This window comes from Porites lutea, chromosome 4 (genome assembly GCF_958299795.1).
Source record: "Porites lutea chromosome 4, jaPorLute2.1, whole genome shotgun sequence".
Classification (NCBI taxonomy): domain Eukaryota; kingdom Metazoa; phylum Cnidaria; class Anthozoa; order Scleractinia; family Poritidae; genus Porites; species Porites lutea.
Window position 1 is genome coordinate 16,157,039 of NC_133204.1, and position 27,381 is coordinate 16,184,419.

Consider the following 27,381-nt stretch of genomic DNA (forward strand, 5'->3'; position numbering starts at 1 on the left):
TTTGAAATGCAAAATTTCACCACGGTTTACATGAAGGGGTGGACGTACGTACGGGACGTGTACGGACGATTTTCTCAGAACCAAAATTTCTTGGATGTATAGATAACGAAATTTTCTTACCAATGGTGCTCCGCTACGCGCGCGAGAACTCTGCTAAAATGTGATGCACTTATAAAGTTGTTGTTTTGCATCTAAATCAATTTTTTTGTTTTATTTATTTGTTTGTTTGTTTGTTTGTTCTTACGGTTATTGTTGCTGTCACTGCCAACGTTGCTTAAGCCTCCTAATAAAACTGGGGGACACCTTTCCATACTTATTTTACATACTTAGGCTCTGTTCATCGCCGAGTTCGTGGATTTTCTTGTAACGTTTACCTTGGGATGCCTGTGATCAGCGGAAGTATGTAGGTAGTTAGTAGTGACGTCACTCATGCTAATTATTCATGCGGCTGCCAAGCCAAGATGGCGACAAGAAAGCAATTACACAGCAGTCACAGCTTTGACGCAGAGTCTTGTGAAGGGGGAAGAGAATTATTCGAAGCTTGTAGAAATGGTGACGTAACTAAAGTTCGAAGGATAGTCAACATAAATCCTAATGTGAACATTAGAGATACAGCGGGCAGAAAGTCCTCTCCCCTCCACTTCGCTGCAGGTAAGAATCGAATGAAAACAAACCGAATGGCCGTGGCGCGTTGATGTCAATTGCATTTCTTTAGCAAAGAGAAAGAGTAAATCTCTTTGTTGAGAAATCAGTCAATGTGTTTTTACTTCAAAATTGTCTATTCTGTTGCAACATCTGGGCTTACGCTTGTGTTGTTTAGCGAATTCTTGAAATGTCAAATCGACGTCGAATCATGCGAACCAACAACTACATTGATTTCACAAAAAACTAGCCGCCCTTTGTTGTAACGCAACATATTTTTCAACTTTAGCTTCCCAAGTAGGCGCGTACGGGTTGATTTATTGAGTTATCGTTGTTCACTTTTCGAGAAAAAAAAAAAAGAACGATACAGTATCTTGAAGCGTGATGAATAGGTTGAATTTTACGAAATCTTCTCATGTTTTTGTTAAATGTACCTGTTACATTCGAAAGGACTGAAGGTATTCACGTTTTTATTGCCTCACAAGTGCCGTATTATTGGATAAACGTTTTTGTGACAAAAAAACAATCGACGGTTATGAGGGTTACTTTATTACAAGCAGTCCAGAAGTTTTCATTGTGGCCCACAGAAACAAACATTTCAAAATAAACCTAACAGTGAGTAGAAACCTAACTGGCCAGAGGCAAACCAGTCGACTATTTATAAGCTTGACCAAAGAATTGAATTTAGGATTACCATGAACAAATCAAGCTACATGTAGCAGAACTTTACATGTACAATGCAGGACTTTGGTTAAACACAGGGTAGGCCTTTGGACTCCAGGGCCCAGTTGTTCTAAAGGTGGCTAATGCTATCCACTGGAATCTCTATCCAGTAGTTAACACAATTGATTTCCCAGTATCAAGTCGTTTCGCCCAAAAGTCAGTTTGCCCGATAGCAGTTTGCCCAGACTAAGTCGATTCGCCCGAAGCGTATTTGTCATTCTTTAAGCCTGAAAAAAGGGAATAAGCATAGAAAGACAAGGACCACACATGTGGAATGCAAGGGTAACTAAAATGACATCTCAAAAGTTATGTTCACCATGTTGTAGAGTGTTGCATGTCATCGGGCGAATCGACCAATGTCCCCTGGCGAACGCCGTCCGGCGAGTCGACTTTCGAGCAAAACAACCACAGTTCGATTTCCTTAATACTTATCCACTGGATGGTGATTTATCTGCTATGTTGCGCTATCCAACATTTGAACAACTGGAGCCAGTGCTGCTTGGCCACGCTTCACGTACCTGTATCAAAAAAACAAACAACAACACAAAGAATGCAAGCAACGCAAAAGCAGGGATTCAAAGACAAACTCATGTTTCGGTTGTTAGCTATACATCCTTTTGTAGCAGCAATCAACTACATCGTGGGCGAAGGAAATATTATTGTATCAAAATTTTTTGTAACCAATTTATCCAGATCAAAGTGTATTGTGCACACAATGTGTCATTAGAAAATGTACAGCATTACTGTATTGCTAATAAATATTATTATGAGAGAGAAAGCTACTTCACAAGAAGGGGAATAATAGATTACATTGTATCCTACCTTATGTGGATAATTATATGGGACTTGAGACCTTTAACTTTCTGAAGTTGTAAAAGTCAAAGTCCAGCTAGAAAAATCCCATTTTTTTTTGTACAATGCAGTGAAACAAGTAACACATCTACCTGTATATCAATGATGTACAGTGTAACAGTGCTGCCAAATTAGGAGATTTCATTTGCATGAACACTTCATTAGATTTTGTCCACAAGCCATAAAGTTGAACATTAGGAACCACCTTATTCCATCAGGCTCCATCGAAATGAATATGTTCACCTTTCATTTTTACTAGATACTAGAGAGAATTGGTTAATGGTAGCTGACAGTGTTTTTGATGATGTGTTACTTAAAACTGCAGTTTTTCTATTCATTTAATAGGGTTTGGCAGAAAGGAAGTTGTGGAGTATTTGCTACAACACGGAGCTGATGTGCATGCCAAAGATGATGGTGAGTACTTTGTTATCCTTAATGTGTATTTGTCAGTTTTCACCATGACCAATTTTTGCCTGCTTTTCATCGTTGAGTGTCTTTGTGTTTGGTACATGTGTATTATTGTACTTAAAGTTGAGAATAGTAACTATTAGAATCTTAATTTATTGATAATTTTTTAGTATGTAGCAACTGTTGCTACATACTAAAAAATTATCAATAAATTAAGATTCTAATTAACATTCTGTAAATACAGTATTGTTCAATAGTAATTTGAGTCTTGATTCTTGATTCAATTCTCAATTGTTCATAAGAGAATCAAGTATCGAGAATCGAGAAGCAGTCATGAGGAATTGAGTCTTGTGTGACAGATGGTACTGCACGTTGTCTTTGTGTACTAAACACTGGTTTCCACTGTTTTACGAAAATCTGTCAGATTTTTTCATGATAAATATATGAAAAAAACTTTCCAAGTTGAAATCTAGAAATAATTATAATGGTTTGGACAAATAAAATTTTTCCAATTTACTGGCATTAGACAAGCTATTCCACCTCATGCGAGGAGCATGGAACTGGCCAATATCCTGTCTGAATTACTCAGAAACCAAGGAAGGGGGACTTTAGGGAGTTAAAATCCAGAAAATTTCTCAGGGCAGCGTGCTGTGGGACCCTCCTAGAAGCTTGTGCCTTTGCCGCTCATTTACCTGTAGGAAATCGTCAGTATTTATCCTAGATCCTTCTGGCTCTGGTCAGGGGATACTCACAGAAATAATTTCTTTACAAATGGAGTTAAGTGTGTTGTAATATTAATTTTATTCTTTACCATGAGAAAGGCTTTTGGTTTTGTTTGTTTTGTCTTTAATTCTAAATTTCATGTAAGGATAGAAATTTAAATGTCATCTGTTTTCCTTTGATCTGTGCTGTTCCTGTACTGTGTACAGTGTAACACTAGTCAAGGGTTTCTTTGAAGCCACTGGCTTATATCCTTATGTTTGTAATGTTAATATTACCAATGGTCAAACTTAATGCATGTTTTTTTGTCTTTTGTTTCATCAGGAGGCTTGATCCCTCTTCACAATGCTTGTTCCTTTGGCCATGCAGAGGTTGTCAGGTTGTTATTACGACATGGAGCGGACCCAAATTCAAGAGACAACTGGAATTACACTCCCCTTCATGAGGCTGCAGTAAAGGGAAAGGTGGATGTTTGTGTTGGTAAGTCAAGTTGATTTGACATTAAATCCATATTGTCTTTGAATCTAGAATTGCTGCTGTACTTTTACAACAGATACATGTATAATGTACATGTATTATTTTGGTGACCACTTTACATTTTCATGAATTGAGGGAATCCCCATACTCAGGGATGCAAATTAAGTTGGTCATAACACAATTTGTACAAAATTTTGCTGTATGTAACAAAATATTTATTCTACAGCAGTCATATGTGAACTCGCTGTGTTTGACTGCACTGAAAATGAATTGCTGTAAAAAGATGAGGATTTATAATACTGCACTGTAACTTGCCAGGTTTATTCACATAATAGGGAAAAATGTGTTAAATTCCCTGCAATGAGGGTTAATTTTGGAATTTTTGGCAACCACCTAAAGTTGCAGAGCGTTACAAAAAAATTCCACCTCTATACATGTATCTCAAGGAAAAATTGACCAACAATGCTGGGAATTTAAGGGTCAGTGAAAAGCTAAGCTTCTTGTATGCAATTCTTGATTTTTTGAGCCTTGGATATAAATTGGAAATAAATAAATAAATAATAAGGATTTCTATAGTGCCATATCCGTAGGCTCATGGCGCTTTACAACTGAATATTTCAAACCAAACATTTTGTAGATTAAAAATATTTACATCAATAATAAAACACTTATATAAAAATACAAGTTAAAAATTCTTATTTAAAAATAAAAAAATAAAATTAAAAATTAAAAATTAAAATTCTTATCGCAATATTTACACTATATACATTATTCATTGATACACATTACAGCTGTACATGTAGGTGTAAAAGTTGAAACCTATCCTTATTTGCAGCCCTGTGCCCAGAAGAAAGTCATCTTGCATTAAGAATGGCATCCTCTTTTTTATGACTATTAGTAAAGGATAGTTGTTACAAAGGGATGTACAGAACAAAGCTGTGAGTGACTCTTGATGCAGAGTCAAATTCTTGTTTTGTTCCATTAGCACATCAAGGCAATTTGAAAGGAGAAAGTTGGAATTAATAAGAAGCTGCTTAGGGCTTGTTTTCTTGCATTCCTTGTCCTACTGTTTGTCAGTAGTGTAATATTAAATTTAATGACATGAACTTTTTCATTTTGTTAGTTCTACTTCAGCATGGTGCAGACCCCAACATTCGAAATACAGATGGTAAAACAGCATTAGATGTAGCTGAAGCATCAGCTAAATTAGTCTTGACAGGTATTTATAACAACATTGTTCTTCATCTTTCACAAGCTTCTAATAATTAAACCCCTGGCATTGATCTTGCTCATTATCTTCCCATTTCATTTTCCTTTAAAATGACCTTACGTTCATTTACAGTACTACTAATGATTTCCCAATGATTTGAGCATTATCAGTTTGCTTGTTTCTGCTTTTTATATTAATTTGTTTTCTCTTACAACTGTAGCACAATTAATACTTTGCCTCATTGAAAATGACGTTATTATTTTCCAGCTCATGTCCTTCCTTTGGATGAGTGCCGGGGAAACAAAAATATTTGTTTTGTCATAACATAAACTTTTTTTCATTGATGCGTGTACGTGCTGTGACAACTTTAGTTTGAATACTTTTTGTGTCAGTAATAAAGAGTCAGGCATGATCTTTTGTCAGTTTATTTCACAACTTTTAAAACTTGTTATTCTCTCTATTTATGAATAGGAGAATACAAGAAAGATGAACTCTTAGAAGCTGCAAGGTATGATGACTTCCCTCCTCCCCTATAGTTTGAAAAATTGAAAAAAGAACAAAGAAATAGCAGTAGGGAATGGTGTGTGAGTGGTAGACTCATCAGACCAAGGATCTTTACATGTAGGTCTAGAAAGAAACCGGACTCAGTACCAACCCCATGGGGTGGGGGGGGGGGGGTATAGCTGTACACTGTTTTTCCTACTAATAGGCTAATGGGGATGTGCAGCTGGATGGGGTTGCATTTTCACAATTGGGGCCAGTTTTTCAAAAGACCCAGTAACTTTTCGGGTCTGAAGGCGAATTTTGAAATTAAAGCCTGTTGACTAGTATTACAGTTCCTCGCTCACAAACCGGTCAAATTTTGCTTTGTTAGTTGATAGTTTCATTTTATCATTTTGAAATTTTTGAAACTTTGATTTTAAATGCAAACATGGCAAACATACATGTAAAACAGCTTTTCGGGCCCGAAACCTTATCGAGACTTTCAAGAAACAGGCCCTTGGATTGACTATCATGGGGACACATTTTCAATATGGTTACTAGAATGGGGTGACACATTAATTTTCTGAGATTTGGGGGGTTACAAAATTCTGGTACACTGTGCCTGTAACTACATGTAGGGAAGGTTTGTGGTTAAAAAGTGAAAGAAAGTAATGTTAGTTGGGATCGCAAAAGCCACTTTTGCCCAAAAGTGTGTAAGATAGGGTCTGTAATTGACCACAGAATAGACTATAGTGAACAAGGGGTTCTGAGTGAGAGGCTAGTGGCACATATCCAGGAAATAAATTGCCCCGAGTTTCCCCCTCCCCCGACTGCTGGGTTTAGTATATATATCTTCTCCAAGTGGAAGTAGCAATTCACTTAAGTGTTCGTTGCTTTAGAGACCAGCTCTCTGGCCAAGTGGCATTACATGAAATTTGTAGTGTGCCTTTACCTTTATCTAAGAATTTAAGAAAGGACTTCATGTCATGTTGGAATTTTTTTTCTTTAATTTTTGTTCTTTAGAAGTGGCAATGAAGAGAAACTCATGTCTTTACTTACACCACTGAATGTCAACTGCCATGCAAGTGATGGTAGAAAGGTACGTCAACCAAATTTTTCTTTCAAAGATCAAGACAATGCTGATTATTGTTAAGCTAACCATTAATTTAAAAATTATTACCTAAGTGTTTCTTTTAAATAAGGAGTTGTTAATTTCAAGCCCAGATTCAAGAAAAAAATTAAGTACAAGTTCAATTTACAGTATCACTTTTTGGGTATTATTGATAATTTTAGTTAATAATTTTAAATATTAACAGTTTAATGTAAAACTGTTATCATTGCAAAATTTTGGCTGCAGTCAGGATAATCATGACACCAGCAAACAACAGTCTCTTACACCAAATTTTTGGTGCTCTATGTCACTTCCAAATAAAAAAATATCAGCTTAGCTACCCAGTAACTTTATCTGACCTACTACAACAATATTCAGAGAAGGCCTCAACAACAATTAGACAAATAAAAATGTTGTAACAATAAGTTTAACTGAAAATTTTTTCAGAAAATAGTAAATAATAGTATGGAGTTGTAGACTTCCTTGAAAACAAGCTCCTTTTGGTTGGTTGCAACTATCTTATGTTCAAATATAAAGGGGACATTATTGCCAGTTTCTGGGATGTACTACAGTGTACTCAGAAGTGGCAAATTAATTAGTTGGTGGCCTTAAATGTATTCCTTTTTTTTTTCATTTTCCAGTCAACTCCTCTACATTTAGCGGCTGGTTATAACAGAGTCAGAGTAGTTCAGTTGTTGTTACAGCATGGAGCTGATGTCCATGCGAAGGATAAAGGGTAAAAATCAATGATTCTTACCTTGCTTACAGTACATATCACTTCACTGTTAATAAATGTACTTAAAATAACTTAAAATACATACGCTGCCCAGCCAATCCAGAGAAAAAAGGATGGGAAAGAAAGTGAAGAAAGTGTACATTGTAGTGCTGCAAAGCAAGTCTGGATTGGTTTCACTATTTTATTCTGAATAGCTGCAAACCCTTTTTTTTGCAAAGTTTTGAAGTGCATGTAAGAGTTGAAGATTGTTTGAGACATCACTAAGTTAGTCAAACCCACAGTACCCTCATTGTCACTTAATACACTGTATGTTCTGGTGTCCTTTTAACTGTTTTGTGAAGGCAGAGGTACAATGTACTGTGTACAAACGTCTACATAAAAATATAATACATGTAGCACTTAAGAGCTTCAGATTCCTGTTTGTGCTAATACTGAATTGATCCATCAACCTTTGTACACATAATATATTATTTTATTTAAAAGAAAATGATTTTGGAAATAACTCATGCCTTTTCTTTGTGTGTTTTTAATAAGTGGTTTGGTTCCCCTCCACAATGCTTGCTCTTATGGGCATTATGATGTCACAGAATTATTGATCAAGGTAAGTCAAAAAATGTAATAAATACATGTATCATCAGCCTTATTAACCAATGGTAGTCTAATACAACCTTTGCTTGGGTTATTGCCACTTTAAACACAAAATATTGTTTTTGTGCTGCTTCTGTTTAAAATTAACAGAATCAGCTTGCTTTTTTGACCATGCAGTCAATTACATGTATAATGTAGAGGAAGAATTGAAATGTGTTAATGAGCTTTAAGCTAATAGTTCACTTTTACTGTTGTGTAGATGTAAGTGTTTAGTCTTCTTTTACAGTGTAACTGTCATGGTATCTCGACTTTGTTTCTGTACATTTTCCTTCATTTAAAATTGGTGAGCTTTGAATGTTTTGATTTTTGCTGATCTTTAGCATGGTGCAAGTGTTAATGCCATGGATCTGTGGCAGTTTACCCCTCTTCATGAAGCAGCCTCTAAAGCAAGGTATGCATCTGTAACATGATAACTAAAATAATGTACTGTATGCTGAATGAGTTATGCAGTTATTTTTATTATTGATTTTTTGATTAACCAATCAGTTCATGGGCAGCTTCTAAGCTTATTAAGGCTGGTTTTCCCCCGCAACAAAGTTAATTGTTGTTGGAGGCGAATTAAGCTACAGTTGCAGAGCATTATGTTTCTGTGTACCACATGATACTTTCTTAACATTATTTTTTAATCAGGAAACTCTTAATAGGTACTTTTTACAGATGCAGATGGTTATTTGTCTTGCTTACGTAAGCTTTCTTCATATAATTTTTGTACACAAATGACCCTCAGTGAGTAAATCCTGTTTTGTGTAGAATTAATCACCTCCTCATTTCTCAATGTGTAGTTCCAGAAAATATCCAGACCCCCACCACAGAGGGAATTTCACTTAGGACCCCCCCACCTCCCTGGATTTTCCATTTTTGCAGGGAACTGATGACCCCCCACCCCTTTGGAATTTCCACAAGTGTGACAAAGACCCCCCAACCCCTCTGGAAAAGTTCATTTACACAAAGAAAGACTATTAAAGTAGAAGAATAAGGCAACTCATGGTTAGTACCCAACGGTTTCCATCAGAAGCTTGTATGCTTCTGTTTCCATTTATTTAACTGATCTTGCAACATTAAAACACACTACACCACCACAAAGTAACCTGATCTGTAATTTTTGCTCATCTCTTACTTTAAATGAAACAGAGAAAGTAATAAGACCATTATATTTGTGAATTTACCTTAATCAGGGCAAGCTTACGATTTGTTATTCGTCTCACGGGCGTAATGTTGATAGAATTGACGCCATTTCGTGCGGGAATGCAGAACAAGTCAAACTTACAACCACAAAATTAATGCAAAACAAAGAGGAGAATAAAAACTCTGAATTCTGAAATGATAACAATGAATACCCCCTGCATCTTGAAGATACTTGAAGGGAAACCGAGTTCAATTTACTGTTTTTTGATCGACTGATGCGACCTGATGCGCAATGGCCGGATAAATGTTTGGTGAAATCGACACCATTTGAGCGAGAATTCGATCATGAACATGCGACACGTTCAACCACAAAATTAAGGGAAAATGAAAAGGAGAATAAAAACTCAACATTCTAAAATGGTTACAATGCATAGCTTGTGCTTTGTGAAGCAAAATTGCCACTCTTCTGTCAATCGACTGACGCAATGTGATGTGTTGCGTGATGTGTTGCACGCGTTGATGTTTTGAGGAAGACTGGTAACGAGTAATGGCGGCTGAATATACGAGCATGCGATAAAACGAGTTGTAGTCGGTCTAATTCCTTTGAAATTACATCCAAAACGCTTTTGGAAGAAAGGAAACCTGGTTAAGATCAAAAGGAACAATCTTAAGTCATATATTTCAAGTTATTTATGTCCTAAAAATGATCTACCAGGTCAGTAAGAAGCAATGTTTGAACTCAGGTCGAAAACGAAATGATATTGACCCCCTGGAAAGTGATTTTATGGTCCAACCCCCCTCCCTTCTGGAATTTCCTGGGCCTCTGACCCCCCCACCCCCCTGGAATTTCCAATTCCCTCCGTGGTGGGGGTCTGGATATTTTCTGGAACTACACAATCTCATCTACAAGCAAGCAAGACTGAACGCCGTTGTAAGAGCGTTCTTGTTCAAACTTCAATTATAGTATTGTTATTTAGTTTTGTCTTTTCTCTGCCACTAGGGTGGAGGTGTGTTCCTTACTTCTTGCCCATGGAGCTGATCCTACTTTACTTAACTGCCATTCAAAGGCAGCTGTAGATGCTGCACCAACAAAAGAACTTCAAGACAAGCTTTCATGTATGTTCAGTTTTTTGTTTGATCTCTTTCTACTGTCATGGCCAAATATCCGATGCAATGTCTGATATAGAAGTCACAGCAAACTGAAGAGTGATAAACAAATCAACAACAGTTTCTGAAATGAGGTCAAAATGTTCAATGTTTCCATTGAAGTTTCTTGGAAAATGAAATGCATGAGAAGGAGAAAAGAAAATAATTTTGCCAGTGCCATCATGTCATTTTCATGGTCTGTACTCTTATCGACAATAGCTCTCAACCTGAACCAGCGGGTGAGAAATTGCTCAGTTATTGTAAAAAAATAATTACTTGATACCTTCATATTCTTAAAACAGATTAGTAGCATGGAAACTGCAGGTCACATTAGTAAATTCAAAGTGTATCCTGGGTGCTTACCATTGACACAAATCACTTGGTGGGTGGAAATCTTGTACATATAGAATAACAAACAAATTTGACATGGTGGAAGAACAACCGCCACAAAGTACAGCTGTACATGTGTATATCCAAATCAGCTGAACAGACTACATTGCATCACCTTAAATCACAACCCATGTTTTCTGAAGCGTTCCAGATGGAATGGCACAAACCATTTGATTTTCCTACTGTAATTTCTGGTTTTCCTATGTAAATGGCGTGTACAAGTTCCCCTGTGCTCACATCCTTCCCTCTTGGAGCATGGAAAGTCTGTGTTTGTTGTCATCACAACATAAAAGCTCACTACACTTGCACTGATTGTTGTCGTTCACTTTTTAAATTTCTCTTAATCAGTTGAATTTAAGGGCCATCAACTGTTAGAGGCAGCTAAATCCTGTGACTCAGCAAAACTCAAGAAACACATAACACCAGAGATTATTAACTTTCAGCACCCTCTCACATTAGAGAGTTCCTTGGTAAGTGTTTTCTTTAAGGTTACTATACATTACATGTAATATTAATAGGCCATACGATTATAGATGGAAAAGAGGCTGGAGTTAACCTTGTCTTGATCAACCCTAAATCCTGCTTTATTTTGTAAATCATGTTCTTATGGTAATTAATTTTTTTCAAGCATAATTTTCATAAGAAAACAAAGAGTTTTGCATCAAAACAAGGTGAAGCTCAGCCCCACATTCAGTTGAAGGCTAAGGATGGTACTAAGCCCACAACTCTGAGGACTGTAACTGTGACTGTAAATAAATTGTTTTTATGTTAAACTTCACAATGTCACCGTCTGATAACTTGTCTGTGTTTTGAATGTTCTGGCATTGAGTTTGCTTGAGAGTCAAGTCTGAAGGATTCCTTAATCACAGAAAAACCATAACTTGTTTTTGCTCAAGCTGCCTACATGTACATATACAGTTTTTCTCCTAATTTGGTGGTTCCAAAAGAGACTCTAACATCCACACTGAACGTGCACATAGAACGTACAGCTGTACGTTTTAAAGAAGAGGACTCCCTGAATTTTTGCTTGTTCATTTTGTACTGGTTTTCTGGGCATTTAATTTCTCCTTGTTGTTTTATTTTGTAGCATCTTGCAGTAAGTTCTCTTTGTCCAAAGAGAAAAGCTGCAATTGAATTACTGCTGAAAAAAGGGGCTGACACCAACTTACAAAATAAAGAGTAAGGAAGTTTTCTTGTTTTTTTAATATTATTTAAACATTTTGTGTGTCAAAGCTAATCTTTAGTGTTCTTCATTCTTTGTTTTCAGTTCTTTGACACCCTTACACATTGCTTCAGAAAAATCACATACTGATGCCATGGAACTTTTGATTAAAAATGGATCCAAAGTAAGTAGCAATTACGACAATTATTATTGTTTTTTTGTCTTATTGTACAAAAATGTATCTAGATCTGTCAGTTCCATTTTCTTTTTTTATAAGAGTTGCTTATTACCATTTTTAATCACCAGTGTTATTGTTGTCGTTTTGCCTCAGTAATGTACATGTAGGGAAGTGCAATGCTTATTCTTCTGTCATTATTTTTGAAGTGCATTAATGCATTATTATTATGCAGGACTTTGTAAATGTAGCGTTATTCACATTTGAATTTCTGTGAATTGCACAGGTGAATGCAGTTGATGCACTTGGAGAAACTGCCCTTCATCGAGCTGCAGCAGCTGGCCAAATTTCAGCATGTCGTGTGTTAATCACACATGGAGCAGACGTCAGTTTGCGGTCATTTCAAGGCCATACTGCAGCAGAGGTGGCTTCGGAACCTGTGCAAAAGATCCTGCATGGTAACCATAAATATTCAAATCTTTTTTGTAATAATCTACAGCTGTATTTCTAGTTTACTCTCATTTCTTTCCACTACAGCATGTCTCTAAAATGCAGAGACTTGTAACACAGGTACCAAAACACTCTGTGTGCAATTATTATTCTTAAACTTGTTTTACAGAGGAACCACCTTCAACTGGATCTGAAATTGAGAAACAGCTACTGGAAGCTGCAAGATCAGGAGATATGGAAGTTGTTAAGGTACTGAAATCATTCAGCCAGTCAGTATAAATGTCCAGTCAGAACTTTTCACTACTGAAGTTACAATGAGTGCCTGTGTGTTCATTGTTGTCTTTTTTGTTTTTGTTTGAGAGGAAAGTGTCACTGAATGTTAATTGATGATTTGTTGGTTCTTTCCTTTGCTCCTGGAGGTTTTTCTCTGGGTACTGCAGTTTTCCCCTCTCCTCAAAAACAAACTTTTCCAAATTCCAATTCAACCAGGAAACAGGTAGAAGAAGAACCACTAAGTGGATGCAGAAACTCATAAGGGGTTGAATGAGTTTCTGGTGGATGTGCTACATGTAGCTCTAAATCGTTATTTAATAATATTTTTTTTTTTTTTTTTACAAATTGGCATAAGCAAAATATTCTCTTTTAATTTGTTATTGGCAGCTTAAAGGCACTACATGTAAATTATTTGTGTATCTTTTTAGGTAGTACAGTGTATTATTGAATGGTGGAATGAAGTACAGATAATTTAATTTCCTTTTTTGTGTTTCACCAAAGAAATTATGTACACCCCAGACTGTAAACTGCAGAGATCTTGAAGGACGACACAGCACCCCTCTTCATTTTGCTGCTGGTTACAACAGAGTTACAGTAGTGGAATATCTGCTGCAGAATGGAGCTGATGTACATGCCAAGGACAAAGGGTAAATTGACTAAAATCAATATAAAACCTTTACAATCACAAATAACCACTTACAGCAGTAGCTGCAACACATTATTTTTCACTTTATGCACTTGACATTATACATCATCATTGTGGTGTTAGAGGTCACTAGTATACAAGGCTGTCTTTTAGGTGATATGGCTATTCTTTTCTCATAATTATCATTAATTTTATTAGAATGTACCCAGTGTTCTCCCTAAATTTTAGCTCAGCAGGTAAGGGACCCTTCATGGCTGGTAAGGCAAAAAATAGGAACCAGAGTTGCACTTTCCTAGTTGCAGGGGGGTAGTGGAGTGCAGGACATGGCCCTGCCCTTACAAGGAAATTTAGGAGCTAAGTTCTCTGAAACATCATCCCCTCATTTTAAGACCTATTTTACGTAAATCAACCGTCCATATATTCATTCATTTCCTTGTGGCATGTGAGAATCAGATCGGATCACTACTTGTGTATTTTTTAAAAGTACTTTTAGTAAACCTTCAGGCTGTTGCAGACGGTGAGAAGAGTTGCTTCAGGCAGTAGATTTTACCAGTGACCGCCTAAGGAGGGCAACACTATCTGCCTGCATCCCATGGTATAAGTAGCACCCATAGACTTGTAGTTTCAGTCAGGTACTTCAAAAGCACTGTGAAACTTCATTTACAGGAACCTGTTTTATTGTAGTTCACTCTCTGTTACATGAAAGAGCTACTTTTGGTCCTTACTGCGCTTTTCACAAACATGCGAATTCTGAAGTTCAAAAGCCAACTGCCGATTGTGTTTTTCACTGCCATCAATCATCTTAACGGACCTCTTAGGAAACAAAACTTTACATCAACGCGTTCAACAGGTCATGGTCTGTTATTTGTGATTGGTGGATTTCAATCCGTTTTGTGTTTCAAGGTTTGTTGCTTGTGATCGTAATTATGATTGACGGCAGTGAAAGACGCAATTGTGAAGGTGGCTTTTGAACTTTATAGTTCGCATGTTTGTGAAAAGCTCAGTTATGCACTAATAATGGTTTCTCAGTAATGAGGAATTTTGGGCCTTTTCTTCACGTAGTATTATCACTGTCAGTTGCAATGGGTGGTTTTACTTTGTTTATTTATTTTTGTTGTTTCTATTTTTGTCAGGGGATTAGTCCCTCTCCATAATGCTTGCTCTTATGGTCATTATGAAGTAGCTGAACTCCTTGTCAAGGTAATACATCTTACTCACAGAGTGTTTTGATTGTAGCTGGTGCATGAAAGACTTAAGTCTAAAAATTAATGTCATCCATCTCATTGCCACACCCTCTTCAACAGGAAGCCAGGTCCCCCATGGGGGGGGGATAGGTGGGGCAAAGAGAACGATGACATTTCACACTAGTAAGACTTATTGATATTGATATGACCACATGATGAGTTTATAATTCAGGTGCACAGTCACTCAACAACAACAACAACAACAAGTTTAGTAATATGATTTTCTAGGGTGAGATGCTTTGCCAGGTTTGATTGATTCTTGTTTTAATCCATGTTTATTTCAGTGTGTAGTGCAGATTGTTAATGTCTTGTAATACCATTTCAGCATGGTGCTGTGGTGAATGTAGCAGATTTGTGGAAGTTTACTCCTCTTCACGAAGCCTCAGCAAAAGGAAAGTTTGAAATCTGCAGACTTTTACTCAAGGTAGGTCAGATATAGTATTCAGTTGTAGTGTTTGAAAGAGCAGTTGGAGCAGTCAACCTTCTTCAAATGGTTGCAATGTCCGCATATCGTTTTCCAAGCAACCAGCCTTAAGTCCCCTGAGGCCTGTTTCTTGAAAGGCCCGGTAACTTTTCGGGTCAGAAGGCATATTTTGAAATCAAAACCTGTTGAATAGTAGTACAGTTCCTAGCTCACAAACCATTCAATTTTGCTCCGTTATCTGGTAGCCTAATTGTTTCATTTTCAAAAGTATTGAAACTTTGATCCTGAATGCAAACACAGCAAACATAAAACAGCTTTTCAGCCCCGAAAAGTTATCGGGACTTTCAAGGAACAGGGGCCTGTTTCTCGAAAGTCCCGATAATTAACGGGCCTGTAAAGCTGTTGTTGTTTACACGCAAGGTAGAGGTTTTAATGGTTTTGCATCTAACATGATAAAACTATCAGTTAATGAAACAGAATGGAGTAGTTTTCTAGCCAGGACCCGCGCTCTTATTCTTTATATTTCGATATTTGATTTCGGGCCCGAAAAGTTACCGGGACTTTCGAGAAACGGGCCCCAGGCCCCTGATTGCAAATCTACAAGAAATAAATGCATGTGCACTTAATAACGAGTACCAGTAAAATCCAACTAGTGGTCTATTATCAATGCTGTGTTCTGATTGGTAGAGCTACTACAACGCTATATGTTATAGCCCACTAGTAGCACAAAGCGCCGGCTTTTTGGCGGCAAAAAAGGCTTAAAGTCTAGCTTTCACTGGCTAAAGTCGTTTTGTGTAGTACATTCAGTGAACAAAGAGAGCAAACCACGCATCGACTGGTGGCTTACAAGCCGGGGATAAAAACAATGCAAAACTATAAACCGTCATCCCAGGAAGCGGTCAAAGTCGCTTGCGAGAGGTATTCGTTTACAAGAGATTCTGTCATAAGGCTTCGAGTGGGAAAATGTTGGTGTTTTGGATCTGTGCTCGCGTATTGTGCGTGGTCGGTTTCCAGAGGTGGTCGTAGGTGCAGGTTCCACTGTAGAAATTTAAGTAATTTAGTTACATGGAACCTTTTCTATTTGTAGTTTCATGTTTTTTACTTTAGGATATTGTTACATTAGCTTTTGTTCTTTTTTGTTTGTAACAGCATGGAGCTGATCCTCAAAAGAAGACTCGTGATGGTCAGACTCCATTGGATCTTGTGAAAGAAGGAGACACTGATGTGGCAGACCTACTAAGAGGTAAAAACATTCTTCCCTTCTGTTACGTTTATACTGGAATGTAAATTGGTTCTTGCATAGTGCGTTTTTAAGCCAAAAAAATATAACTACGGTAAGGTGGTTTGTTTGATTGCCTGCTTGTATTTCAGGATATTTGAACCAAGTACAGGTAGTTTTTCATGGACACCATCATCAGATAAACAAAATGAGATGCTCCAGATGTACACGAAGTGATGCTTTATTCATGTTCAAAACTGTGTGTTGTTGACCTGCGTCCACTGTACATGCACATTGTATACCAAGAGAGAATGAGCTCATTCTCTCTTGTGTATATGTTGTGGTTTAATTTTATCCCTGGTTTAAATTTTATTATCTTTTGTTTTTGGGTATGGTAATGTATGATAATGATTTTGAAACAAAAGATAATAAAATTTAAACCAAGGATAAAATTAAACCACAACATATACAAAGCTCATTTTCTGACTGCAGTATCAAACAAGCTATGAAGCTCTAATCAAAATGCTCCAAAGGTTTCTTTCTTTTACAGTTGGTGCGTTTTCATTTTCAGTAGCAATGTTTATTTCATTTTTCGTATCATTTCCATAGGTGATGCTGCTTTACTTGATGCAGCAAAGAAGGGAAATCTAACAAGGGTATGCACACAGTACTGCTCTTTAGCATCTGGTTTGTTGTTGTAATATCAGCTAACCTAGCCTGAGAAAACAGCGGATATTTGGTGACGTTTCCACTGCCCCCCTCCCCCCCCCCCCCCCCAAACGACGTCTGAAAAACGAGCGCAGAAATTCCATACTAATGACGCGTCACTACACAGATCTGGCTAGTGCTTCTGATTGGTCGTACCGCGTGTGAAATTTTAGTAATGTCTTTGTTTAACTACGCAGTGTTGAAAACTGAATTTTAACTGGGTTTTAGTAATGCTTATGTCATTTTCTGAACTCATGTAGTTGTTATTGAACTTTGTTGTCGTTCTTGAACTAAGGTGTCTTTATTGAACTACAAAAAAGAATAGAATGTATGCGAAAGGGGGAAGAAAGTATTAAAAAATCCGTTTTTACAGAATTTACATCAAGATATTACATTTAGGACACAATGTGATAAAGAAAGCGTTTAAATGAAAATCAAAGTGAATAAGCACAAATTAAACATCCACTATCGAGGTTTTCCGTGAGGAAATCGAACTCAGCAACACGCGTACTGCTTACGTTACGCACATTCCCACCACATTGAGTCTCACCTCGGCAAGAAACAACCGCAAGCAAAAATTGCAATAGCGTTTCTCTTCGGTCAACTTCATTTTCATAATGTTACTTCACATGCTTTTTTTTACGGAGGCCATCTTGTTATGCGCAGAAAGAGATGCGCAGTCCAAAACCAGGGAATCACCTTAACCAATCAGAAGCACTATCCAGATCTGGGTAGTGACGTGTCATTAGCATGGAATTTCTGCGCTCGTTTCTCAGACGTCATTTGGCGGGAAAACCAGTGGTAGCGTCGCCAAATGTCGGCTGTTTTCTCAGACTACAGCTAACCTCTTTTTTGAATGGTAACACCATAGGATTTTGGTCATTAATTTTATAACTGAGTCAAAGTAACAAATATTCTCACCATAACGTTTAAAAGTTAAGTTGCAAACTCGTAAGTAAAGCCATATCTTCGTGTTGTGGTTCTGTGTGTGCAGGTCATGAAACTCTCCACTCCAGAAAACATAAACTGTCGAGATACGCAGGGCCGTAACTCCACTCCATTACATCTTGCTGGTAAGTTAAACTCAATTTAATAACCTGGAAAAAGTAGCCTGGAAGTTGAACCGCGTCTGTGCGCAGCGTCCTCGCTTTACTCACTGTGCTGTTTTTCTAGCATAGTATCCAGCGCCCTTAGCCAGCCCTGAAGGACATACAAGTTTTACCTTATGTGTTATGTACCTAATATATTGACTGAAACAACAACTATGTATCTAACAGCCCCCCTGCATTACCCTTTCATTGCATTTAGTCATGCTCAAAAAGTGTCACTTTCTGAAATTGCAATAGTTAAAGTCTCTTTCATGATTAATGAAGTAGCTTTGGCAAAGACAAAGCAGTGTTTAATGAGAAATGCTCGCCGGCGTTCGATTTGCCGCTCTGCCATTGGTCAACGCGGTTTTCAAATCTGGGCGCGCTGTCTCCACTGCCGTTACGCTTTAAGACGTTAGAGAAAAGAAGACGGTAAACCCTTACGTGACAAGCGTGACAATTATTATTATTATTATTGTTATTTAAGAATTTTGCAGCCAAACTTCACATTCCAATCCTCTAAACAGATTTTTTTGTCTGCAAAATAAACATGTCAATGATGTTAAGTGACGATCGCCATGTCACGTTTGTCACACAAAAACGTTGTAGTGTTCTCTTCTTTGTGTTGTCCTGTTGCCTCACGTACTATTATAAAAGGATTGACGTTTACGTCTAACGGCAAACGTCATTTTTTACCATGTAGCCAAGTTTTCCCTTACTTTTCCCTTACTTGTTTACTGTTCATGACTTTGACAAAATTGGTAGTTTCGCGTCAGTTTTATCCATAAGAATTGTGTTGGACTGTTTTTATCTGCTTATTTTGCTGTTTTGAAAAATTCTCAACTTGAATCTGACGGTTGCCGTAAACATGACTCTCTAATGTCTTTGCTGAATCTTCCACAGCTGGGTATAACCATTTTGAAGTGGCTGAATATATGTTGGAAAGTGGAGCTGATGTGAATGCGCAGGACAAGGGTGGATTGATCCCATTACATAATGCTTCATCTTACGGGGTAAGTCTTACAGTCTTGCAAAGAATGCGTGAAGCAAAAATCAAACGAATCATAGACTGCTTGCAGTCCGCCTTTTCTCTTAAAATCTGTCTAGTTCTTGATCTCATCCAGCGCGATTGCAAACCACGATGGTATTACTGCTTGCAGTCCGCCTTTTCTCTTAAAATCTGTCTAGTTCTTGATCTCATCCAGCGCGATTGCAAACCACTATGTTTCTCGCGGCAACCGGCTTCCCCGCTCGCGTGCGTAGGTATTGCGTGTAGTAACTTTGCAAAGAAAAATAAGAGACTGCTCGCAGTCTAAACGAATCAGGGTGCAGATGCATAAAAGACTTCTCAGGAAATATTACAGTGACAATCATGCTCTAGTCAGTCAGTTGAAGTTTACCTGAAGAGGTAAGTACCCGGTAATTGATTCTCTTTGAATGTGCGCTGTAGTCTTAAGCAACAGTGAATCGAACACACTTTACTGACCTGTGATTAATGTCCAATTCCTAACTAAAAGTTTCTTTATGGCAATGTTTTACTTGAGGAGGATAGAATAATATTCGTCTACATTGGTTGTGGTTCTAAAAGAAGTCCTGGGTTATATTCTTGCAGCATGTGGACATTGCATCTCTTCTGATAAAGCACAATACTGATGTCAATGCTACTGATCGCTGGTTGTTTACCCCTCTACATGAAGCTTCCCAAAAAGGGAGAACACAGCTTTGTGCTCTTTTGGTAAGTGACAGACTTTATAAAGTTGCATTTTCAGGGTTTTCTATCGGTATTGATCACAGTAAATAAACTTAAAGGCTACGAAGTCATTCGAGTGGCTTGTATGTCGCGTAGTTGGTGTTTTTACGCCCTGTGGTGTATAAAACAAACCAACTACGTGACTGACAAGCCACGCCGCGAACGACTTTGTTAACGCTAAAGCCATGCAAGAGAGAAACTCTGCTCGCAGTGTAAAAATACCTTTAAAATGCCAGAAAATCGTTTTACCAATAATGTCAGCGTTTTCCGCGGGTTGATTTTCTGTGTGTTAAAAGTTATAGTTAGAAATGACTGTTCATACCATCACAGTGAATCTTGTTGTCTAGGTAGGAGTTATGATCATTTCCTTATTTTATTTGAACCTGACATATTTGGTATGCCTACAGTACATAGTTATTTTGGGGCTGACAGAATATTTTGGTTGCTTTAACAATTTGCAGCTGGCCCATGGCGCAGATCCCACGATGAAGAACCAGGAAGGCCAGACAGCTTTAGATCTTGCAACGGTAAAATCTTAAACCCTGCTAATAGAAAACCATTGGTTTATTCTCATTGGAGGTTGTGTGATGATATCCACAAGGGAGTTTGCACTTTGTGTTTTCATAAGTTATGCGTACATATTATGCTCTTAAATGAGACCGATTTGAAACAAGCCGTTTTCTAGAGTAACATCACATGGCATATGTTAGGAAAAGAAAACACACAATCGAAAGAGGTCTATATGATAGAGATCTAGTTTAACAAGGAACAGTTTAAGTGGTCTTGATTCTGTTTTACTGTATGGAATTCATTTGTGCGTGGGTATTTAACAGTCAGTTAGTGTTAGGTTTTCTGGAATAAGCTAAAAAATGCAAACTTCCAGGCTACGAATTGCTTATTTGATAAAGAACCAGTTCTCGCAAAAAATTGTTTCATTTCATGAAGAATGAGGTGAATTTAGTGGTCTCTGTCATTAGAAACCTTTAGATTCTAAGACGAGGACGACTGCGAGTACGAGATTTTCTCAATACTGAGTATTGTTCGCGCGTGAACCAGCGTCATTTTGGCGGGAAACGTGATATCCCGTCGTCATTCTACTAGGAGTTTTAGCGAGAATGTCGTAGTGGCGGAAACGAGTTGTCAAATGATCGCAAATGTTAGAAGTTTGATAATTTTGCGATCGGGAGACGTTTTAACCTCCTCCAATAAGAATAACAGTGCAAACATTTGCGGTAAAGAAAGTACAATGAAGCATTCAATTCCAGGGTAACTATGTTTTGACAATACACGAAAACACTTTAACTCAAATCTCGTACTCGTAGTCGTTCTTGTCTTACAATCTGAAAGTCTCTATTAACTCTGATTCTAGCACTGACGGCAGCAGGTATACTGTTCTGTAAACATGTACATGTGACTTTGATTGACAGGCTGAAGATGTGAAATGCCTACTTAGTGACGCCATGATGGCATACGTTGCTCCCGCGACTCCCAATGTGACGTCACCACCAGCTACTCCAAACAGCAGTAATAGTTCACCACTCTCTCCAGCTAATGCCAGCCTGCTGGCCAACAGCCCTGCAGGCTCAGGCGATGGAGCTGTCAATAAGAGGTCTATTTCAGAGGCGCAAGGTGCTGGCGACACGAGAATAATCCTTCCAGGTATTTACTGGGATTTATTCACGGTACTCAGCCTTAGGACGCAGTTGGACTAAGAGTCCTCAGTTTGCACCTTAAAACTTTTAAACATGCGTGGGAAAATTAATTCTTTGTAACTGCAATCCTGGACAAAAGTCCCTATGTCAGTGATGCAATATTTGTAATTATGCAGTACCTCCCACCCCAGCCCCCGCCCCCACCACCTTAATGTTGAAACTAAGGATATACGCGTCCAACGTTGTTGTGCGGTATGGGGAGGGCTTGGGCGCGTGTAATAAAAAGAGAGCCCCACAAATGCAAATTTGTCGCAAGGCTTTTGGTCGATGATTGAAGTTTGAGGATGATTCCCTGTCTAACTATTGTGATTGAAATATCTTTTTAGGTCACCCTGGCTTGGATCTTGATGTAGGAGAATTCCTTGACAGCCTTCAGCTCAATAACCTCAAGGATATATTTGAAAAGGAGCAGGCAAGTAGGATGAAGGGGCTAGAAAATACAGTTTTTCAAAGCTTTGCCGAGATCTCGGCATGTGAAAAATGAACAACAAGAAGTTGTTGGTGATAAAGAATATTTCTCTGTAATATCATGTCTTCATTCAACAAAAATTAACTTTGTGCTTAGATGACAACCGAACAAGGTAATCACTCTCGCCGGGACACCCCACCGAACCAAACCAGCAAGAGGTTAAGCAAGAGGACAGCTGGTAACACAGCTCATGCACACTTCTTCCAGTCTCTCGGTAATCATGACGGCTCCTGGCTGGCTCGCTTCATGTGCTACCGAGATTATTAGTCACCTCAAAGCAAAGCAAGCCAACCTGGATAACCCTTAGAAAGTGCCGCGTACAATTGGTGTCGCACGCATTTGCTTTCGTTTCTGATAATCACTGTGTTTTGTTACCCAGATCTCCTGGGATGTGCTTGTCGACATGGGCCATGAGGAACTTAAAGAGATTGGAATCCACGCGTTTGGTCACAGACACAAAATCCTCAAGGCAGTTAAAGAAAAACTCTCTGGCTTACCAGAACTGGGTAAGTGAATTTTGTAAACAAACTTATAGAGGTTGTCGGATAAAAAACCAGAAGACGAATTAAAGAGTTTTTTTTCCTTTTTAAATCCGCAAAATCGAGAAAAGCGCGAAAAAGCCTGTAGACAAGTCCCGTGTGGCTTAGGTTCTGCTTCTGATTGGTTAAAACACGATTGTGGTACCTATTGGCTGATTTAAAATTGTCTCAAACGGACTTGCATGGACATATCCTGTTTCTGTAATGTTCATCGTTGTTGCTATCTTTTGTTTTGTTCTGTTTCAGGTGGCGGGCCTTTCACCTATTCAAGCCAACAAGAAACAGTTGTTCATGACTTACCCACAGACGACAAGGACTACATTTCTGTTGCAGAGGAGGTCAGCTAATTTCTTCTTAATCAACCTGTCTCCTAAAAAATAACTGCCATTTGTTTTAACATCCTGAACCGATTCGTGGAAATATAGCTTACACTGCATCTCCGGAGTAATTGTGTGTGGGAGGGGATTAGGTTGGGTTTTTCACCCCCTCCCCCTCATGTTTTTGTGATCGTCTGCTACGCTGGCAAGAATTCCGCAGAGTTTAATGTACTTCGTGTGGCGCTTAAGCTACTTAATCTCCTCCAAAATACAAAACTGTAGAAATTCTTTCCATCGTATGTCTGCTTGTGAACTTATGATATTTACGTATATTGTATTCAGATGCAGAGTACTGTTGTGAAACACAAGAAAGATGGCGGCCAATCCGGTGGAGTCTTTGACTCCTACATAATTGTCAGGGTTAGTAGTTTCATACATGGTTTACAGCCCCGTAGTTTTGATTTGTTGAACTTAACTCTCTTAAGACAAAGAATAGTCATCGAATGTTCACGCCCTCCATTTTTATCGCATTATTTATGAAACGAACGCGCAAACCAGACGCGAATTTCAGTACAGACCCCGAAAGGGTGGGGTTCGGAATCATTCACGCTCCCCCTACACCCAATCGTCGGATGTAGGTTGAGAGGATGTGAAACCAAATAGATTAGCCTATATTATTCCATTTTTTGTCGTTTTCCATTGACTGTCAGTGGACTTGTATAGTGATTGGTTACAACATGGGATCTGTATGTGTTCTATGGTTTATTTGGCTTTTGACCCTAATACAAACAATTGGTGACATAGTGGCTTGGATGTTACTAGAAAACAGCAAGTCCATTTTTCTCCTTTCTTCAACTCCTGTTTCCTTCTGTTTCAGATTCAGCGGGTCATAAACAAAAGACTGTGGGATAAGTACGTTTACAGAAGAAGAGAGGTAAGAGCTTATTTTTCATTAGAAGCCTCTAATTCTATCAGTTTCATTCGCATGTTTGAGTTTAAATCGATTGCTCGTCCCCGGGGCAGTTTAATTCTCCTTGCACGAAATAACCTGCACGTGTGGGTTATCTTATGCCAAATAAACGAAAAACGACGCGATGCTTCTCCCTCGATTCACTCTTTGCAGGTTGCAGAGGCTAATCACAACCACAGTAATGAGAGAATGTTATTTCACGGTATGTGATTACTTTGCAGTAATTTTTTGATAACAGTGACTTTTTTTCTCGCGTTAAGAGTAAATCACCATCAAACTATTCTTCTTTCTTTTAGGTTCGGCATTTATCAACGCTATTCTACAAAAGGGATTCGATGAACGTCATGCTTACATTGGAGGGATGTTTGGAGCAGGTGAAAATGTTTTATCGAAACAACAACACGTTTATGGCATAAAGCATTTCAAACGTTCAGTGACGCAGTCCTGAAGATAAATAAAAAGATAAAAGTATAAAACGAGCCCAAAACTTACCCTTTAGTTTTGTTATAGGCTCTTTTTCTTCAGTCAATTTTTCTTGCAACTTGTCTAGAAATTTTAATGCGCCGCTGCGATAAAAGTTTCCCGAGAACGCGTTGCCTAATATATCACCCCTCAAATAACCAAGTCTTAAAAAGTTTGCGTTGGACTAAGCCTTGGGAAAAGTTGAACTTGTTTCTCCCTCGTGCGATGCTTGCTATAACAAAATTTTTTCGAGACACGTTCATTCAGAGAGGTGTTACAATGGGCAGCACAACCTTATTACAAAAAAACTGCAAGACAAATCGCAGAGGCCTTGAAAAGAACTAACACTGTCATTTGTGCAGGTATTTACTTTGCGGAGAACTCTTCAAAGAGCAATCAGTATGTTTATGGTATTGGTGGTGGATCAGGCTGCGCTCTACACAAGGACAAGTCCTGTTACTTATGCGAAAGGTAACAGCTCAAGTTATTTAAAGGGTATTTTTAATAGCGAAGTATAACCTGAACTTCAGGGGTATTTTGCTGAACACAGTATTTCCCAGCTAAACCAACTGCGCAAAAGAGCGCCAAGCCTGCGGGAAAGCTGTCCATAAAAAATTCGCGCGAGCGGCAAGCGAAAGAAGAATGGCCCCTCGCGGGCTTGCCTCGCTTGTTACTCGAAATGGAGAGCTTGTCTGCTGGCTGAAGGGCGCTCGATTTGCCCCTTTCTTCCAGTTGTTGAGTTTCGAACTTCCGCTAAGCAGGCTACTGCCAATGTCTAAAAGCATTGGCAGGTTTGGGAGAATTACGATTATGATCAAGTAGAGCATCTTGTATTAGATCACCCTTCCAGAATTGTAAAATGAAAATATCTCCATGTCAGCTCCACTCAGGGTTTTTCCATAATAAATTAAGAACCGCTGATTGGGATTCGTAAGCCACACTTCTTATTGCTAAGTTTATAAGTAATCAATATAATGAATAATTTATATGAATGCCACCTGATGTGAATTTGAATACAATGGAATTTTTCATTCTTGTTCGTTTCTTATCAATGCAATGTTTTTTTTAACTGGCAGGCAACTTCTTTTATGTCGTGTGGCCCTTGGTAAGCCATTTTACCAGTTTTCAGCCGTCAAGATGGCGCACGCACCTCCCGGTCATCATTCAGTTATAGGACGTCCCAGCTCAGAAGGCCTGTCGTTTGCCGAATACGTGGTGTATAGAGGGGAACAGGTATGTCTTGCTTTTTAGTCAAGAGCTGTGTTTTCTTTTCTCGTTGCACTTGTGGCTGTCGTTTAAGAGAATCTAGGAGCGTCGTTGTTTGCAATCATCCTGGCTCAGATAAGAACTAGATGGATTTGAAGAGAAAAGGCGGACTGCAAGCAGTCTACAATCGATTATATTGGGTGCGACTTTGGCATACATTTTTGGGCCAGAATGACAAAAGCTAAATTTATATGCAACAGAATCTTCATACCGCCCATCCCTGCACCATGAGGCTTGCTAATTTGTGGACGTATCAAAGTCGTCTTTCGTGAAAAATTCGTAGTTTCCTTTATTTTTTAGGTTTTCAGTGTTGTCCGCGGGGAACAGGCGCTCCACTGACATAAAGCACAGACATTTGGAGCGACTCACGTCAACCGGAAGTGAGATCTATTCCCTCTTAATATGCCTGGACAGACGCTACCAAATTTGTATGTGTTCACTGTTATAGAGACGATCTGCCTTAAAATTTGGGCAAAACCGCTGTCCAAGGGTGCAAAAAAAGCCACCTCGGTTGACGTACGTCGTCCAGAAACGTGTTCCCTTAAGCTTGTTGATATGAGCTATTGAAAAAAATGCAAATACAGGATTTGGTTATAATGATATGATGCAAGTGTCTTTTTTGTAATCGATGTGCCTTTTGCTTAATTATCTGACACACTACCTACTTGTTTCCTTTGTTGTTGTTTACAGGCCTATCCAGAATACCTTATCACGTACAAGATTGTTAAACCCTCCAACGCTGAGACATCTCCATAAATTCCTTGTACATCACTATCAACTAAGAATTTGAATGGCTGAGATTGCTGTGAATATCTACATAACCGCATAAGCGTCACAACCCCGTTTAAAGAAATGTATGACCCCTACAAAAGGGGTTAACAGCTACTTGGAGCTACCAGAAATGTGATAAGAGAGAAGGGACAAGAAATAGGATGCACAAATTCGAAGAAAACCTGTTCCCGAAAAAGACTATTAAGCTTACAACGAAGCTGAGATTCAACTATGGCCCCAGTTGTTCAAAAGTTGGATAGCGCTATCCGCCGGATAAATCACTATCCAGTGGAAAAATATTAGAGAAACCAATTGCGCTATCCACTGGATAGAGATTTATCCGGTGAATAACGTTCACCACCTTTTGAACAACCTGGACCTGGCTTATATACTTCAGAGCTGATTATGGATTTTAAAGGAAAACACGAAATATGATGGCAACAAATTAATCATGACATTGTACTTGTATATTACCGCAGAAAAGTTTTATGTTTTCTTGTAATTTAATATTGTACGTAGTAATCATGTAGTTAATACAAAACAAAAAAGGTTATCCAACCGTGTCCTGACAAAGGAGAAGTTTTTACCCCCAATGGAGAGAGCTTTTTCGCAGGCTATTTACATACCTTATAGAACCACAAACTGTACTTTCAGTAGGTTATCCTCCGCGCCAAACCCATTTAATAATTGGTAAAGCCCAGCGAAAGGGAATTTAGACCAAAATATTATCGAAAGCCTTACTTGACATTACTTTGAAAAATAAGTTTACATTGTGGTCAAAGTGTCTTAATTGGAAATTGATTTTCTTTCTGTGTTTTTTTACTAGTTTGGCCTTGACTGTTGGAGATTTCTTGCAACAGTGACACCTGTCACTCACCTCTTATTTAGACTATCTACTTTTCCAAAGTTAGCGCTGTCCCTTTACCGTAGTTTGTGTATCACTTATCTGTGCTTTTGCTTTAATTGTAAATGTAGGTCTGTAAATATATATCAACTATTTCATTTAACTCCATATTATAAACGAGCCTTTTTTTTATACCAATATCAAAATGCTAGAGCAACGTT

The 27,381-nt window shown here is 38.3% G+C and overlaps 1 protein-coding gene across 1 annotated transcript; it reads left to right on the forward strand.

The window, feature by feature from the left end:
• The first annotated feature begins 453 nt into the window (after window positions 1-453).
• LOC140932680 (poly [ADP-ribose] polymerase tankyrase-1-like) lies at window positions 454-27,381 on the forward strand. Its single transcript, XM_073382195.1, has 35 exons — window positions 454-651; window positions 2,563-2,631; window positions 3,670-3,825; window positions 4,946-5,041; window positions 5,504-5,540; window positions 6,539-6,614; window positions 7,268-7,362; window positions 7,897-7,963; window positions 8,331-8,401; window positions 10,136-10,251; window positions 11,020-11,141; window positions 11,759-11,850; window positions 11,939-12,017; window positions 12,295-12,466; window positions 12,628-12,707; window positions 13,233-13,378; window positions 14,511-14,577; window positions 14,947-15,045; window positions 16,195-16,288; window positions 16,874-16,920; window positions 17,967-18,045; window positions 18,964-19,073; window positions 19,673-19,795; window positions 20,272-20,337; window positions 21,238-21,469; window positions 21,849-21,934; window positions 22,371-22,497; window positions 22,777-22,868; window positions 23,190-23,267; window positions 23,725-23,781; window positions 23,971-24,019; window positions 24,114-24,191; window positions 24,642-24,750; window positions 25,356-25,512; window positions 26,236-27,381. The coding sequence occupies exons 1-35, from the start codon at window positions 462-464 to the stop codon at window positions 26,299-26,301; spliced, it is 3,480 nt and encodes a 1,159-aa protein (XP_073238296.1). The 5' UTR covers window positions 454-461; the 3' UTR covers window positions 26,302-27,381.

What these genes read in the sequence shown, in the direction of transcription:
- LOC140932680 (XM_073382195.1), top strand. Translation starts at nt 462, where the DNA reads ATGGCGACAAGAAAGCAATTACACAGCAGTCACAGCTTTGACGCAGAG. An exon ending in TGTGCATGCCAAAGATGATG is followed by an intron (nt 2,632 to 3,669) that starts GTGAGTACTTTG and finishes TTGTTTCATCAG; the next exon opens with GAGGCTTGATCCCTCTTCAC. An exon ending in AGCTAAATTAGTCTTGACAG is followed by an intron (nt 5,042 to 5,503) that starts GTATTTATAACA and finishes ATTTATGAATAG; the next exon opens with GAGAATACAAGAAAGATGAA.